Source organism: Sebastes fasciatus, chromosome 12, assembly GCF_043250625.1.
Source record: "Sebastes fasciatus isolate fSebFas1 chromosome 12, fSebFas1.pri, whole genome shotgun sequence".
NCBI classification, from domain to species: domain Eukaryota; kingdom Metazoa; phylum Chordata; class Actinopteri; order Perciformes; family Sebastidae; genus Sebastes; species Sebastes fasciatus.
This window is the reverse complement of record NC_133806.1, coordinates 22,014,651-22,028,731: the sequence shown is the minus strand read 5'-3', so window position 1 is coordinate 22,028,731 and position 14,081 is coordinate 22,014,651. Positions and strand designations below refer to the sequence as shown.

General features: G+C 39.9%; 2 protein-coding genes across 2 annotated transcripts in view; both read right to left on the bottom strand.

Annotated features, from left to right (window-relative positions):
• The window catches only part of mal2 (mal, T cell differentiation protein 2), a 321,233-nt gene extending 318,115 nt beyond the window's left edge, over positions 1-3,118 (bottom strand). Inside the window, exon 1 of the mRNA XM_074654200.1 lies at positions 3,107-3,118. The gene's annotated coding sequence lies outside the window, so the exon portion shown is untranslated. The remainder of the gene's footprint in view (positions 1-3,106) is intronic.
• The window catches only part of mtbp (MDM2 binding protein), a 32,206-nt gene that overhangs the window by 15,738 nt on the left and 2,387 nt on the right, over positions 1-14,081 (bottom strand). Inside the window, exons 4-8 of the mRNA XM_074654198.1 lie at positions 13,216-13,364; positions 12,787-12,845; positions 11,072-11,216; positions 10,448-10,562; positions 6,509-6,625 (exon numbers count right to left, since the gene is read on the bottom strand). Coding sequence (XP_074510299.1) covers positions 6,509-6,625; positions 10,448-10,562; positions 11,072-11,216; positions 12,787-12,845; positions 13,216-13,364 — 585 coding nt within the window. The remainder of the gene's footprint in view (positions 1-6,508; positions 6,626-10,447; positions 10,563-11,071; positions 11,217-12,786; positions 12,846-13,215; positions 13,365-14,081) is intronic.

Here is a 14,081-nt window from a genome sequence, read left to right as displayed (position 1 = left end):
AAATGAAAGAAAAGAAAAGATGAATCAAATGTCATAACTGTTTTCGATAACTTTCTGTTGACAAACTAAACGATTAATTGACTAATTGCTTCAGCGTTACTAAACACCTTAAACACCAACCACCTAAACACAGAACAGAAGAAGAATATCTTCCGTTTTCTGTCAGGGGCCAATCAGGTGCTTAACAAACTGTAGCTCACATATATAAAAAAAAAGCCTACATTTCAACAGTCTGCAGTTGTCCTACTTATCTAATGAGCTCATTAATGAGGAAATCAATAATATATAAATCATTTGTCACATGGAAAAAACACAGCTCATTTGCATATACAGATTATTACAAGAATACCAAGGAAAGCCTGAAATCCCAATCTCATAATTTATTGATCTGGAACGAAAAAATGAAGTGCCGACCTATTTCTTATAGACTCTTATAGATTAAGAGTAGATGAAGATTTTAATGAACCAGGGTCGAATTCCCAGTCTCGCTAGCAAATTCATTACTCGTTTGTTCAACCAACTGAAGAGGCTGACTAATGGAGTGACCTCCAGTATTTAAAGCTGGAGTAGGCGGTATATTTTTGGCATCATTGGGCAAAAATTTCATAATAACCTTTCAGCATATTGCAATTCAAGTGGTCTGAGAGGCTTACAATGCAAAGCAACCCAAAAATAGTTTAACCACAAGGCTACGGCAGTACTGTAGCTCAGAGCAAGCGTCAATCTCTCTAATAGTTTAGTGTTTTGCGTGAGCTCACTGCTGTTAGCAGAAGGATTAACTATTAGAAACATTTTTTTCTCCATCTGTGAAACGCTTTTTGTCCACAGTATGTCATCTGAAAGGGCTTTACAAGCGCACAAGTTTACAAAGAAAAAAAGGGGGGAGATTCTCATAGAATTGACGCTATATAACAGCATCAGGATCACAATCACCATCAGGATGATGTTTAAATGAATGGCTAGTACTCGGAAGCGCGTGCGTATGACCCTGCTCATCTGGGGAGGGGAGAGCTGGGCTGTATTTCCAAATTCTGGCGGTTTCTTTTCCAGAAAGCTGCCTGCCCTGGGGTTCCACTTGAATTATAATATGCTGAAAGGTTATCATGGATTTTTTGCCCAATAATACAAAAAAATAAACTGCCTCCCCCCAGGTTTAACTGTGCTCATTACTTCAAATCATCCTTGGTAATGGTTTAAAATTGCATATGCCTTTGGTAAATGCTTTTGTACATTTCAGCATGACTCTGCGTTATTCAACATGTAATCACTGCAAAAGTGTTGAAGAAGTTGTTGCGATGTTGCTGACAACATAACCGACGGCGTTTCCAGTAGTGACCAACTGATGCATGACTTTCACTGCAGGTTAAAGGGTTTAGGAGGTGGAGGAAGTATGAAAGTTTGAATGCAGATTTTGTGGCCAGAAGACTTTTTTTAATCCTAAAAGAAAGTGCAATGTGAGTGCCCTTTCCCTTCCTTGACAAACGGTGTTGAGGCACTTTTAAAAAGGACACTCAAGAGAGATTAAATGTCACCATTTGAATATGCTATAGGGCAGTTGGGTCTGTGTAGGAGAACATTCATTATTAATAAAAAGCTTTTCTGATAAACAGCTCGCTTGAGAATTAAGTTAGAAGAATAAAAAAGGAGACTGTGACATGATTCAGAGGAATTTCCTCCATTTGTTTTGAAAATGGAGGAAACAGCTGTTTATTTCCTTTACTGTTCATTCTCTCTCTCTCACCTCTTCACTTGAACTCTTAAAGAAACAAATTTCAGTCTTGTTAGTATTATTGTAGAACAAAAGGTTTGTATCCTGTGACAAGGAAGTGCCTACTCTTCCAATATCTCTAGTTGGATTAGGCCCATAGACTATATATAAGAAGTAGACGTAGTCACCGTGACATCACCCATTGGTTTGTGGACACATTTGGAAACCTTGAGTTCAGCATTTTGGCCGTCGCCATGTTGGTTATTTGCAACCAGAAGTGACACGAGAGGTACAGCTAAGTACAACTGAACCCTGAATGAAACATTTTAGGTGTCCAAAAATGTCATAATTAACTTTCATCAACTGAAAAAACTGTGAAAGGGTAACATTTTTAAGACGAAAACACAGACAACTCCCATACTGAACAACATCGTGGTAGCGACCTGTCAATCACAAGGTGCTTTATGGTCTATTTGGCTCTAAATGGGACCATAATTTACTAAATGAACATCATGCTGTATTGAAGAAGACTTGAAACTAGCGATTGAGACCATAGACTCATGTTTACAATTTTTACAATCTACAAGAAGTAGGGTCATTTTCTCATAGATTTCTTTCCAATCAGACTTCTTTTTTGAAACCAGAGGAGTCGCCCCCTGCTGGCTATTAGAAAGAATGCAAGTTTAAGACACTTCCGCATTGGCTTCACTTTTCAGACCCGGAGTTGCCCACTGATAAGGCCATTGTGTGCAGTACTAAAAATCAATGAGCAGGACCGTGGTATGGTAATATTGACTTTGATTTTTGTATCAATGTGATGAAGCCTTGATTTCACAACTATTTCATCTACTATACAAAGATTATCATTTTAATATTTTGTCTATAAACAGTGTCTCGATTGAATTTGCTCTATCATTTATATTATATACATATATATTTATACCTCGATATCACAACCCAAAATGACATATACCGTGATTGAACATTATATCCATATAACAGACAGCGACGATATTACTAAGTATGTGATAGAGGCATATTCATACTTCATACTCGACTGCAGGTTAGATTTCATAAATCACACACTGAGCACACACACTTTGGGTTTGGTGCTCGCACAGCACAGTGTGGCCTCCCATGCCCACGAAGGCAGGGCGTTCATGTGTGTGTGTGTGTGTGTGTGTGTGTGTTTGTGTTAGTAATTATCACAACAGTTACTCCTGACAGCCTAATAGTTTTTGTCTGAGCATAGTTTCGATTTTACAGTCAGTTTTCCCAGCAGAGCGGAGATGTGATAGTTTTGTTGTCCTCAGGTTTTTTTTATTGTGTGCCAAGACAATCACCGCCATCTGCTTCTCTGTACACAGATCTGATGAGATCACACACACACACACACACACACCGTCTCCCTCTCCATAGACGTGTAAATGAGTAGCATGCACAAACACACACCTTAACTAGGGCTGTGTTACCTGAATAATGAGCACACAACACAAACACATGCTATCTGTTGCCAGACACAAACTCACAAAGTGGACAATGGTTAAGATAAACGCAACACAAACATGTTAAACAAGATAAAAACTTACAACAGCCACTCTGTATCACTACTGTTGTCTGAAGAGCTAATGAGTCTTTCTTTCTCTAATGTGTACAACAGACATCCTTTCAACCTATTGTCTTTAATACTATGCTTTAATGCTTATAAAGACCGCCTGTGTGTGTGCTATAGACCCCATATCAGGCCATAACTTCTTGGGCACAGCTTCTGTGTGGTTTTATTGTTATTGATGTTAATATACATAAGAAAACTCATTACAGAACTATACCATACCAACTGTTATGAATGACCTCGTCTCACACACACACACAGTACACCAGCCGTGTGTTTTTAGTACTTTTTAGTACTTAATGAAACTAACAACTAACTGTACGTTACAACTTTTAACAATTAGTCGATTGACAGAAAATTAATCTGCAACTATTTTAAAGTGATTTATCAAGCAACAAGACCGGGAGTCAACAGCCATGCTAGCGTTTCTGTGAGGCCAATATCGGGCACAATGGTGCTCTGAGCTAAATGCTATCGTCAGAATGCTAACATGCTCACAATGACAATGCTAACATGCTGATATTGAGCAGGTAATGTTTACCATTAATTATCAATGAAGATGGTAACTTAGTTTAGCTTATAATGCCAACATTTGCTAATTAGCACTAAACACAACCACATTCGTTTTTTAGGTCAAAAACCCAAATATTGGACAAATTAAAATTTTTACATGACAATGGTGCAAAATGGTGGACTGACCGCCATTGGCATCCCTAGAGCCATGCCAATGCTAATGGGGTTAAAAAATTTTTTTCAAAAGTTCCCTAGCACCAGGTTTCTCTAATGTGAGGATTTGCTGTTTCACATCATAGTTAACTGAATATTTAGGTGTTTTGGACTGATGGACGGACAAAACGAGACATGTGAAGACGTCAACATGTCTGGGAATCTCTTTTCACTATTTTCTGACACTTTATTGACCGAGTGATTAATAGATAAATCAAGGTGGTAAACCCTAGAAAAATCGATGATGAAATGAATTGTTACAGTAGTTGCAGCTGACAGTTCACTCTAGTTTTTCAGTACCGGCCAGGGATTCATAACACCTCGAGACAAATAACTCTGAACCTCTCCATTCAAAACTGTGGAATACAAAATCTGACAAATGGAAAAAAAATGATAATTGAATAGTGAAAGATGCAACTTGGCAAAATGTTTTAATGCCATATGAAGGTGATGTTTGCCCTAAAAAGTATATAAACTCTGGTGAAAGATGGATGGACAAAAGATGAGCACAAAATCAAGGAAGTAACGTTTGACTGCAGCTGACGGATTTAACTCAGTTAAACGCTTGGGCATTGGCTCTCTGTGAATAATGCTTTCCGGCTACAAGGTCATTGATGGTACGAGAGGTCGGCACTCATTTGGCAGATAAAATACATTTGATTTATCTGACAGATGGTCCTTCAGTCACGGGTTCCTCAATGTGATTGAAGGGCAACCAGGAAGTGACCGTTTTGAACTCATCTCCGTCTAGCCACCAGAAATCATTAGGAGATGGTGCAGCTCATTCAACTCTTCAGCTTGGAGGTAAGAGATGTAAATTCAGTCATTATCTACTCAACATCCTGTCAATCAAAACCTTCCCTTAAGTTTTGTAGGAACAAGAACAGGCAGAAGTAATTTCATCATTACCTTCGAGTTCAACAACCTCGAACACATTACATTTCTCTTATCAAGATTTCCTCACTGGCAACATTTGGATCAAGCGCAGGGCCTACAGCACTCTGGCAAAAGACTCTGCTTGCTACTGTGGGGCAACTGTTGGCACATTGGAGAATAAATCTTTGTCAGAAACAAGAAATAACGAAGCAAACAATTGGACTTTTTAAACCACAATGGCAATAAAACCCATGTATTTTGCTGCCTTAGGTATTTGGAGAGGTTAAATGCCAATCCTAGTTCCAGACCTTTGAATCGCTGCCCACATCTTCGATTTGTACAGTGATTCAAATAAGTCTGTTGTTGTGCCCACTGAGCTGGAGAAACATTCAACCAATCAGAGCTTTGTAGGAGGAATTACAAGTAGGGACATTGTCTTCCTAGGGCTGAAATATATATATATGCGCAATTATTTTGAGTGATATTGCAATTGCTATCGACTTGCGATATTAGAGGGAATGATCATTTTTACAGCATTATTCTCATTTTCATTGAAAAACATGATTTTTGCAGGGACCTGTACCAAACAAAGATGTTTTCTTCAGTCTGTAAGATATGATGTGTAGGCCAGGACATCTCTGCAGCACCACAATATTTCATTCAAAATGGTATGTTGAGAAACATTTCAACTTTAAAAAGTTTTGCACCTCCTGCAATTTGATAAATTGTGCAGTCCTACTTCTTCCTACATACAGTACTGTAGCTAGCTAGCTATTAAAAATGACGATGAAAAATGTGTGGATGAAAATGGACACAGCTTTATGGGTTGTTGTATGTGAATTTACAGAAATAATAACTATTTAATCACCATATGTCTTTGACCGTTGTGAAAAACTTTTTAAAAAGTTACCCTGTGGAGTCTTCTTGCAAAAAAATGTAAGGTTTTTACATTCTGTGTTTCTCAGCTAAACACATTGTGTGTAATCTTGAGGTCTAATAAACATGTTGAATACTGTTCTTTCCTCATAACATTTTAATTTTTAAATATTTCAAATTGTGCATTGTTTATATTCATGTTTACTTACTGGCCGTCTCATTCTCCCCTGAATTTGTTGGCACATTCCTGCAGGTCTTTGCGTTTTGATTAGCTGAATGGCGTGAAACTAGTGGCAGGATGTGAATCGCACCACCTGTGTGTGTGCACATGCATGATACAAACAAAACGGGGACCCACTCGTGGTGACATTGCTCCACAGCGCTACTAGTGGTCAAAAACTCCACAGGGTATCTTCAAGTTATCTTCTTCTGTGAATGATGTTGGTGGGACTGATACTTCACTCGCTACTGATTGGTTGGGGCAAAACAAAACAAAATAAAGCCCCCTGAAACAAAAGGGCAGTTCAGTCTGATTCACAGGCTAGCTATCACACACTTGTGCATTAGAAGACGGCCACATTCTGATTTCAGTGTGAACTATTCCAATAAGTAAGGCTGAGGTGGTCTGAGGTTTCATGAGCTCAAGGGTAAAGGGTTAGATTAAACAACAAGAGAGGTTAAGATTGGGAAATATGGAGCTCAGGACTCACCTCAGACTGCAGTTTGTGGTCTGTAGTAGTGTAGGGAGCTTGCAATAGACTGGTCCCCGATATGTGATGCACAGGAGAGCGCAGAGAAAATCCGTCAAATCGGAGCTCCGACACATGCTGAGGCAAACACACACACACACAGAGGAGAGAAAAGGTCACATGAGGCAAGTCATTTTATTCTTTGATAAACTACGTCAGTCTATCATGCAGCTATCAAATTAACTTTGTCGCATGGCTGTATAGTTAATGGTGCACATGCACATACACACACATATTACTGTACTTGTTATGCTATATATTATACAGCTTTAAAGTGGTGGTGGTGGTTCTCCGACAAGCTTTTATTCCTTTGGGAATTCTCCTTTGTTCCACCGCTCCCCAACTGTGAAGCTTTTACTTACTGACTGCCGGAGCCCACTCACTTCAGAAGGCAGCAACTTAGAAAAAGGTCACTTTCATGAAGGAGAAGCTGCATGCTTGCCTCAGCATACTCAAGAGCACGGTAGACAGAGCAGAGATGACTGGAGAAAACTTCTGTCAAGCGTACAATAGTGTCGCCAGTTGGCAAGGATAACACATTCAATTGGCCTGCAACTTTACTTAAAGTGTTGTGTTTAGAGCTCGTTATGCTGCTCCCACATGCCCAGAAATATCAATTAAGGCTGTTCTAAGCTTATTTCAGCACAAACACAACACAACAGAAACAGAAGTTGATCAATGAACTAAACAAATGACTTCATTAAGAAAAAGCCTTTTGCTACAGAGTAAAACGGCTGCCATAGAAGTTGGATATTATTGTAATGGAAATTAATAAACAGTGCATGACACATAGAAAAATATATTCAACTTCAAACTGAAAACTTTATTTCCACAACGAACGATCAAAAGGTCTGCGACAAACATCCTTTCGGAAATCTTATTCTTATGATTTGATGGGAATGTTGCTTCAAACTTCGAATCTCTCGCTCCTAAAACCCTTTTGGGTTATGTTAAACATGAAATTAGAAATACTAGGCAGTCACCTGACGGTGACCAATTCAACAACATGCCCTCGTAGAACATTCTTTGCTAAATGCATTAATTAACAACATGACGTAACTTTTGAGCAGTTTCCAGATACCTCAGTTGTGTATTTTTAGATGCAAGCTGATCAACGTTTAATATGATCATAAAATGGCAACAGAAAATCTCAGCCAAGCTAAAAAAACACCAACAACAGTATGAAAGGAAAGTCGATAGTGAAACAGATTGCTGATTCTCCCCAGAGAAATGTGGAAGAACAGCACAAAACTGGCCAAAGGCAGTGTGTGAAAGCAGGAAATAAAAGTACACTACATGGCCAAAAGTGTGTGGACACTAGCACATTACAACAATATCGTTTAAAATCTCATTCCAAAACAATGGGCATTAATATGCTGATACAGTATAACAGACTCCACTCTTCTGGGCAGATTTTGGAGCATGGCAGCAGGAGTTTGTTCTAATTCAGCCTTGAGATCTTTACTGAAGCATTCCAGTTCATCCTAAAGGTGATGGATTGATTGGTTGTGGTCAGGGCTCGGTACGGGCCAGTCAAGTTCTTCCACAACAAACTGGGAAGGCCATTTCTTTATGGACCTGCTGGCTTTGTGCATGTTGAGACTGGGCCTTCCCCAAGCTGTTGCCACAAAGTTGGAATCACACTATTGTCTAAACAGTTATTAAACAGCCGGGCCACAAAGATGTTGTATGAAGAACCAATCATCCGTTCACCTCCCCACCCCTACCGCCGCCTCCACCATCCTGCCAGATTATTAAAAATGACGACGTGTGTAAATACGCATTCAATTTGGGGGCCCTCTCATATTTTTTGCTGAGCATCAGAACTGAGGATCCACCCTCGGTCTATGAAACCCTTACTGCCCCTCCAGACCACATACTTTGATTTCTCCACTTCATTTCTCCACCTTGTCAGCCACAACAAAAAGGACACACCCTCCATCCATCTCCGATATCGATCAGTTACACTTTGACGGATTAGTTGTGAATAAGTCCACATTTCTCATTTCTCTCCTTCTGTGCGCTGACTGCGCTCCTCTCTCTCTCTCTCTCTCTCTGTCTCTCTCTCTCTGTCGACGCTGTCGGTGTAACGTCGCAAAAACGCTGAGATAGCAAAAGAATCAGCGTACTTTTGATGTAGAATTAAATGAATTAACTTATCTTTAACTTACTTTACCGATATATTTTATACATTTTGACAGCTTATCTCGACTGAATGCAGTTGTTTGTTCCCTCTCCAGTCAAAAATGTGTTTCTTATTGTTAACTCATTGTGATAACTCTCTGAAAATGTGGTGTGGAAACTTGGAAGCCTTCAGTGCACATACACTGGCAACAGCCTTTTCAGTGCAATAGGAGAGATCTCGTGTCCAACATATTTGCATAATGAGAGATTCTGGATTTTCAAATGAGATGAATAATGTGGAAAACACTTTCTATCAGACAGAAAATGTTAATTACAGCAGATCATTTTTATATGGAGAGGTTTAACTTTTAACCTTTACTCCCACCCACCCCACCCCACCAGTCCACTCTTTGTCAGCTTGTCGCTCCCCACAGCCAAAAACATAGAGAACCCCGAGTCTCAAACGTCTTTGTATGCTCTAGTAAATCGCAAATCACGCAAAACATATAGAAAAGTATGTGGACACTGGTGTTTGCAAGCTTTCGGCTTGTACTTTTATACTTTAAGTTCCTGAGAAAGTAAAGAACAGCAATGTACCTGCATGTCAATAACACCAGCACTGTCCTTTAAATACAGACAGAAGCTGCCCGGAGGCGTTTTCTAAAACTTGTCCTTGCCTAAGTCCGACATAATCAATTACAGCCGACTCCTCAGGGAGCGAGGTCGAGTCAGAGAGATGCCGGGTCGGGCCAGGACCGGGTCGGCTCTGCCAGGGTAATGCCAGCAGGACAGAGCTATTTCCCATGACCCCCTCGGTGACCTCCAGTAATACCGCTAGATTCATCCAGCAGCAGAGAACGACTTATCTCCCACTGAGTCAAAAAATTCACGTAATTCAATAGAAAATATGTGAAAATGTACCCTATGGCTTTGTGTGCACTGCATGAGTAATTTCATATGAAACAGATAAAGGAACACATACTGAGGCATGAGTCAGGTCTCCATGATTAGCCCCGGTAAAGAAGGTTTCTTAAGAAGACGCTGTTTTCTCTGCCGTCTCTCGCTGAGCCCCGCCAGCTGTGTGCTCCAGCATACAGAGAACGCGGCTCATAATAAAAAAGCCCTGGGCAAGCGAGCAGGTAAGTTCAAAAGGACACTGCTTTTTCTCATGCCCTCTACAATACTTGTCCAGCATACAGACAGAGACTCAGAGTTGATGAGACAAAAGAAGTTCTTTCTCTTTAGTACCTCACGCACACCTTTTTCTTTCATGGCCGTTTTTAAATGATCAATCACACCGACAGTACTTCAAAAGTGTAGACAGACTCGTACGAGTAAATACAAAGACTTAGACATAAATCTTTACTTTCTTCTCTTTGGCACGCTAAACAGCGGTCACCCACATACGCATTTTTCTAAAGGTCTTAACCTTCTTGTTCCTGACTAATAGCTTCATCATACTGCCGAGTCATGCACATATTGGTCAAAAAACACACAAACGCAGCCTTCTACTAAAATCCTTATTCTTCCTCTCTCTAATAAGCCACCCTCTTTGGCCCCCCCAGTCCTGTGTGTCACCGACACCCTCTCTTCTGTGTTTATAACCATTACAAAACACTAATAGTGCTGGTTTGTTCTCCTGCTGTACAATGTATAGGTTCAACTGACTTCATGTTTTCTCCATCTTTCTACATTAAGTAAAGAAGACAAAAGTGAAATAAATTATGCAACAAGAACTGTCGTGTCTCCTGAATGTTTCTTCCACTCACTCCTTACCTTCTTCTCTCTGATAACCAGCCCGCCTCTCCACAGTTCTCTATAGTCCATACAGCTGTGTAGGTCAGCAGGCTCCACCAGACCGGCGCTCAGGTAGGACGCTGCTTTCTGCCACCTGGGCAAGACAAAAAAAATAAAATATTTTTAATTTAATTTATTGATTCCTGTAACTTAGGAAAAAAGTCCTGATTCATATTAAATCTCCTATTTAACAGCAATATATTGCTTTGGATGTAATTAAGCTATTTTGCCATTAACTAAAATGAGTGCTTCACTAGAAATGTTCTTCAGATTAGTCATCCATTACCATAAATTGCCACCTGCTCATGTTTACTCTTCTAACTCCCCATAGTGGTAACCTGGGAGCACTTCATTATTAATAATATCTGCAAATTCACATAATACTGCTGCATTTTCAGCCATCTTTGCAATTTCACATTACATTTTCACGTTTGGCATGCCACAACGAACTTCTAGTTGTGCAGGTATCCTGTTAATACAATGACGTTAGGAAGGTTCTTGTGTTAGCGTGTTTGCATATTAGATTAGTTTCAAAGTGTATTCATTCATTTTTCTCTGTGCGACTCAAGAAATGTAATGCATGTGTATTTTCCGTCTCCTCACCCAGTGGTGTGCTGTGTGACTACGGTGATCTTAGCAGCATGCCAGCAGGACATGTGTTTGAGGGCTCCCAGCAGAGGCAGCAAGTCTTTAATGGGAGGAGACTGCTCTGCAGAGCCCAACACCAGCACATCCAACAAGGCTTTACCTGAGGGGGGGAAAATGGGACAAACCAAAGCGGAATTCATTAGACATTTTCTGTCTCGATAGGATTTCATAAGGGGTCAATAAGTTCCACTGACACCATCTTTTTAACAAGCAGGTAGAGCTGCCTGTTTGCGATTCTAAATATCAAGGTCCGTGGAAGGAAAGTTGGAGGCCACTAGTGACTCCAGCTCCTCGGGGCAGCTAACGATGGAGGGTGACTGTTCCTGAACTCCTGCGGAGGTGGTGTATAAGCTCTTTAAGAAAGTGAATATGAAGTGAGAGTGAAAGTGAATATCACTTCAGGAGGCAGACTTGCGGAGAAGTAGTCAGAGCAGAAGTATCCCATCTTCCCCCGTGGTGAGTGCATATTCATGAAGTAGAGTGGGCCACCACCTTTTCTACAAGACTGCAGCAAGCAGATTTTCAAAACACTAATTGCTTGGAATTGGATTGGATCCTTGTCACACAGCTGAGGACGTTGGCTTCCGTAAACAGGTTTTAACTGCTTGTTATAGGAAGCTTTTGGCAAAGACAAAACTCTCACTTGAGATATTGTTTTGTGCAGTAGACTAACTTTTTGCTCCGTTGCCCTATCAGTAAACTAGACGTTTGTTGTTCTCCTCGTTAAAGCACAATGGAGGAAACTGGTGAGCTGTGCTTCACAGACGATCATAACACCCAAAATCATCTAAAGTAGTGTGTGGAAGCATTTTGAATTCAACGCCATAGATTGAAGGATTGTGCCCTCAAATTAATTGGAATAAATTTGATGTTAGTTTTCGTTCATTCTAACTAGATATTTTGAAAAGCTGACAGCCCTACTGAGCACACCGTTAAAGTAATAGTTTGGGTATTTTGAAGTGGGGTTGTATGAGGTATTTATAAATAGTCAGTGTTATCTACAGTAGACGGCAGTCGGCACGCCCCCAGTTTGGAGAAACAGACAGGAGTACCAGCACGGGAACAAAGCAATCTACTGCTGTGGATGGGGCCGGCAGCAAAACATATTTTAGCCACCTAAAAGAAAGGCTCATCTAAAAAAATTCAATATCAGTTTAAGTGTACGCTATATTTAGAATATTTTTCACTGCTTTATCTTGCCGTAAGACAGCCCTTTCTGACGGGGAACTGAACTGAGAATGAAACTTAACCGTGCTCTCTTCAAAACCACCAGACTCAAAAACAGTATAAATAAAGTTTCAATTTCAGTTCAGTTCCCTGTCGGAAAATATTCCAAATATAGCGTACACTCAAACTTATATTGATTTTTTTCAAGTGGGCCTTTCTTCTATGTGGTTAAAATATGTTTTTCTGCCGGCCCCGTCCACAGCACTATATTGCTTTGCTCCCTTGTTGGTGCGCCTGTCTGTTTCTCGATACTGGGGGCGTACTGTAGATAATACACTGACTATGGATAAGTACCTCATACAACCCCACTTCAAAACACCCAGACTATCCCTTTAACATCTTCAAAAATGATAGCTACACAATGATAACATGACACACAGCTGCTAAGGAAGGTACTGTACTGTGCATAAAGAAAGTGAGTGCATTGGATTGGTCAACAGTACCTGGAGGTGGTAGCTTATCTGACAGTAGATGCAGTCCTTCGGCAGCCTCCTCCAACAGCCTGATCAATGAAGACATTCAGATTAGACCAGAAAGACTTGCAGCCCACTGGACAAAATGTAACACTTTGATTCTTTGAGACACATGAATAATATTTTCTTAATATTTTTGGACCCATTTGTTTCTTTTTTTTCCGGATTCGACTGGATAAAAAAATTAGATAAATTAAGATAATGTATAAAGTGTTTCTTTCCATTTACTCATTAGAAGGGGCAAATTCAGTACAATCATGATGATTCGGTTTAATATGTTCAGATAATAACTTATTATGAGCTCACATAGATATATCAGGGACATACCTGCAACATCGAGGAGGAAAAAACGAGCATATATATTTATATAAAGAAGAGAAAATATCATCTGTCGCTCACTCTGACAGTGCCGTCTGATCAGCCTTTTGGTCCGGAGCCTCCTGGTTACTCAGAGAACTGAGACATGACTCCACAGCCGTTGGATTCTCCTCTTCACTGTCAGTTTTCTGATGACCTGTCCCCAGCTCTTCCCAGTCTGAGCTGCAAAACTACAAAACAGGTGATATAGCTTTAAGTATGAATACAGAATTCCAGCCCATTTTCATTTATCCATGTATCAATAGTTTAAATTGTAAAAGTCCTAGTACATTTGCTCCTTAAATGTCATATAGTGGATTAAATATGACACAATAAAGGAATACTTCTATCAGCATCTTTCATATGAGTTCAACTGGTCTACATACAAGTGGATTAAAGATTTTATGGACAAAATGAACAGCGATACCAGCAGCAACTGGATATTAACACACAGGTGCGATGGGTACAGTATGTAAACAAGTTGCAAAGTTGTTGTAAAGTTGTGTGTTTTGTAATTTTTCTGACAGTATGCAGTATATCATGGCTTTTGTGAACTTTTATGAAAAACACTTTGTATCGATACTCAATCGGTCACTGTTCAAAGACAAAGATGAATAACCAGAATTTAGTTTACATGTTGTATTACAGAATTATTGAAGACACTAACCAAACACCACAGCAGCAGCAGCAGTGGTATATACAGTAGTCTATCTCTTTCTGTAAACTTGATAAGGCGAGTAAAATGGAGCACTTCTCCACGCTTACATCCTGTTTTACTTTTCTAGGAGGAACTTATTAACTAGGATTCTAACAAAAATGTTGTGTTGCAGCCACGGACACAACTGATAAGCAATCATTTCCAAATACATGACAATCAAAACTAGCATGCTTAATAGTGCTGACTTAAA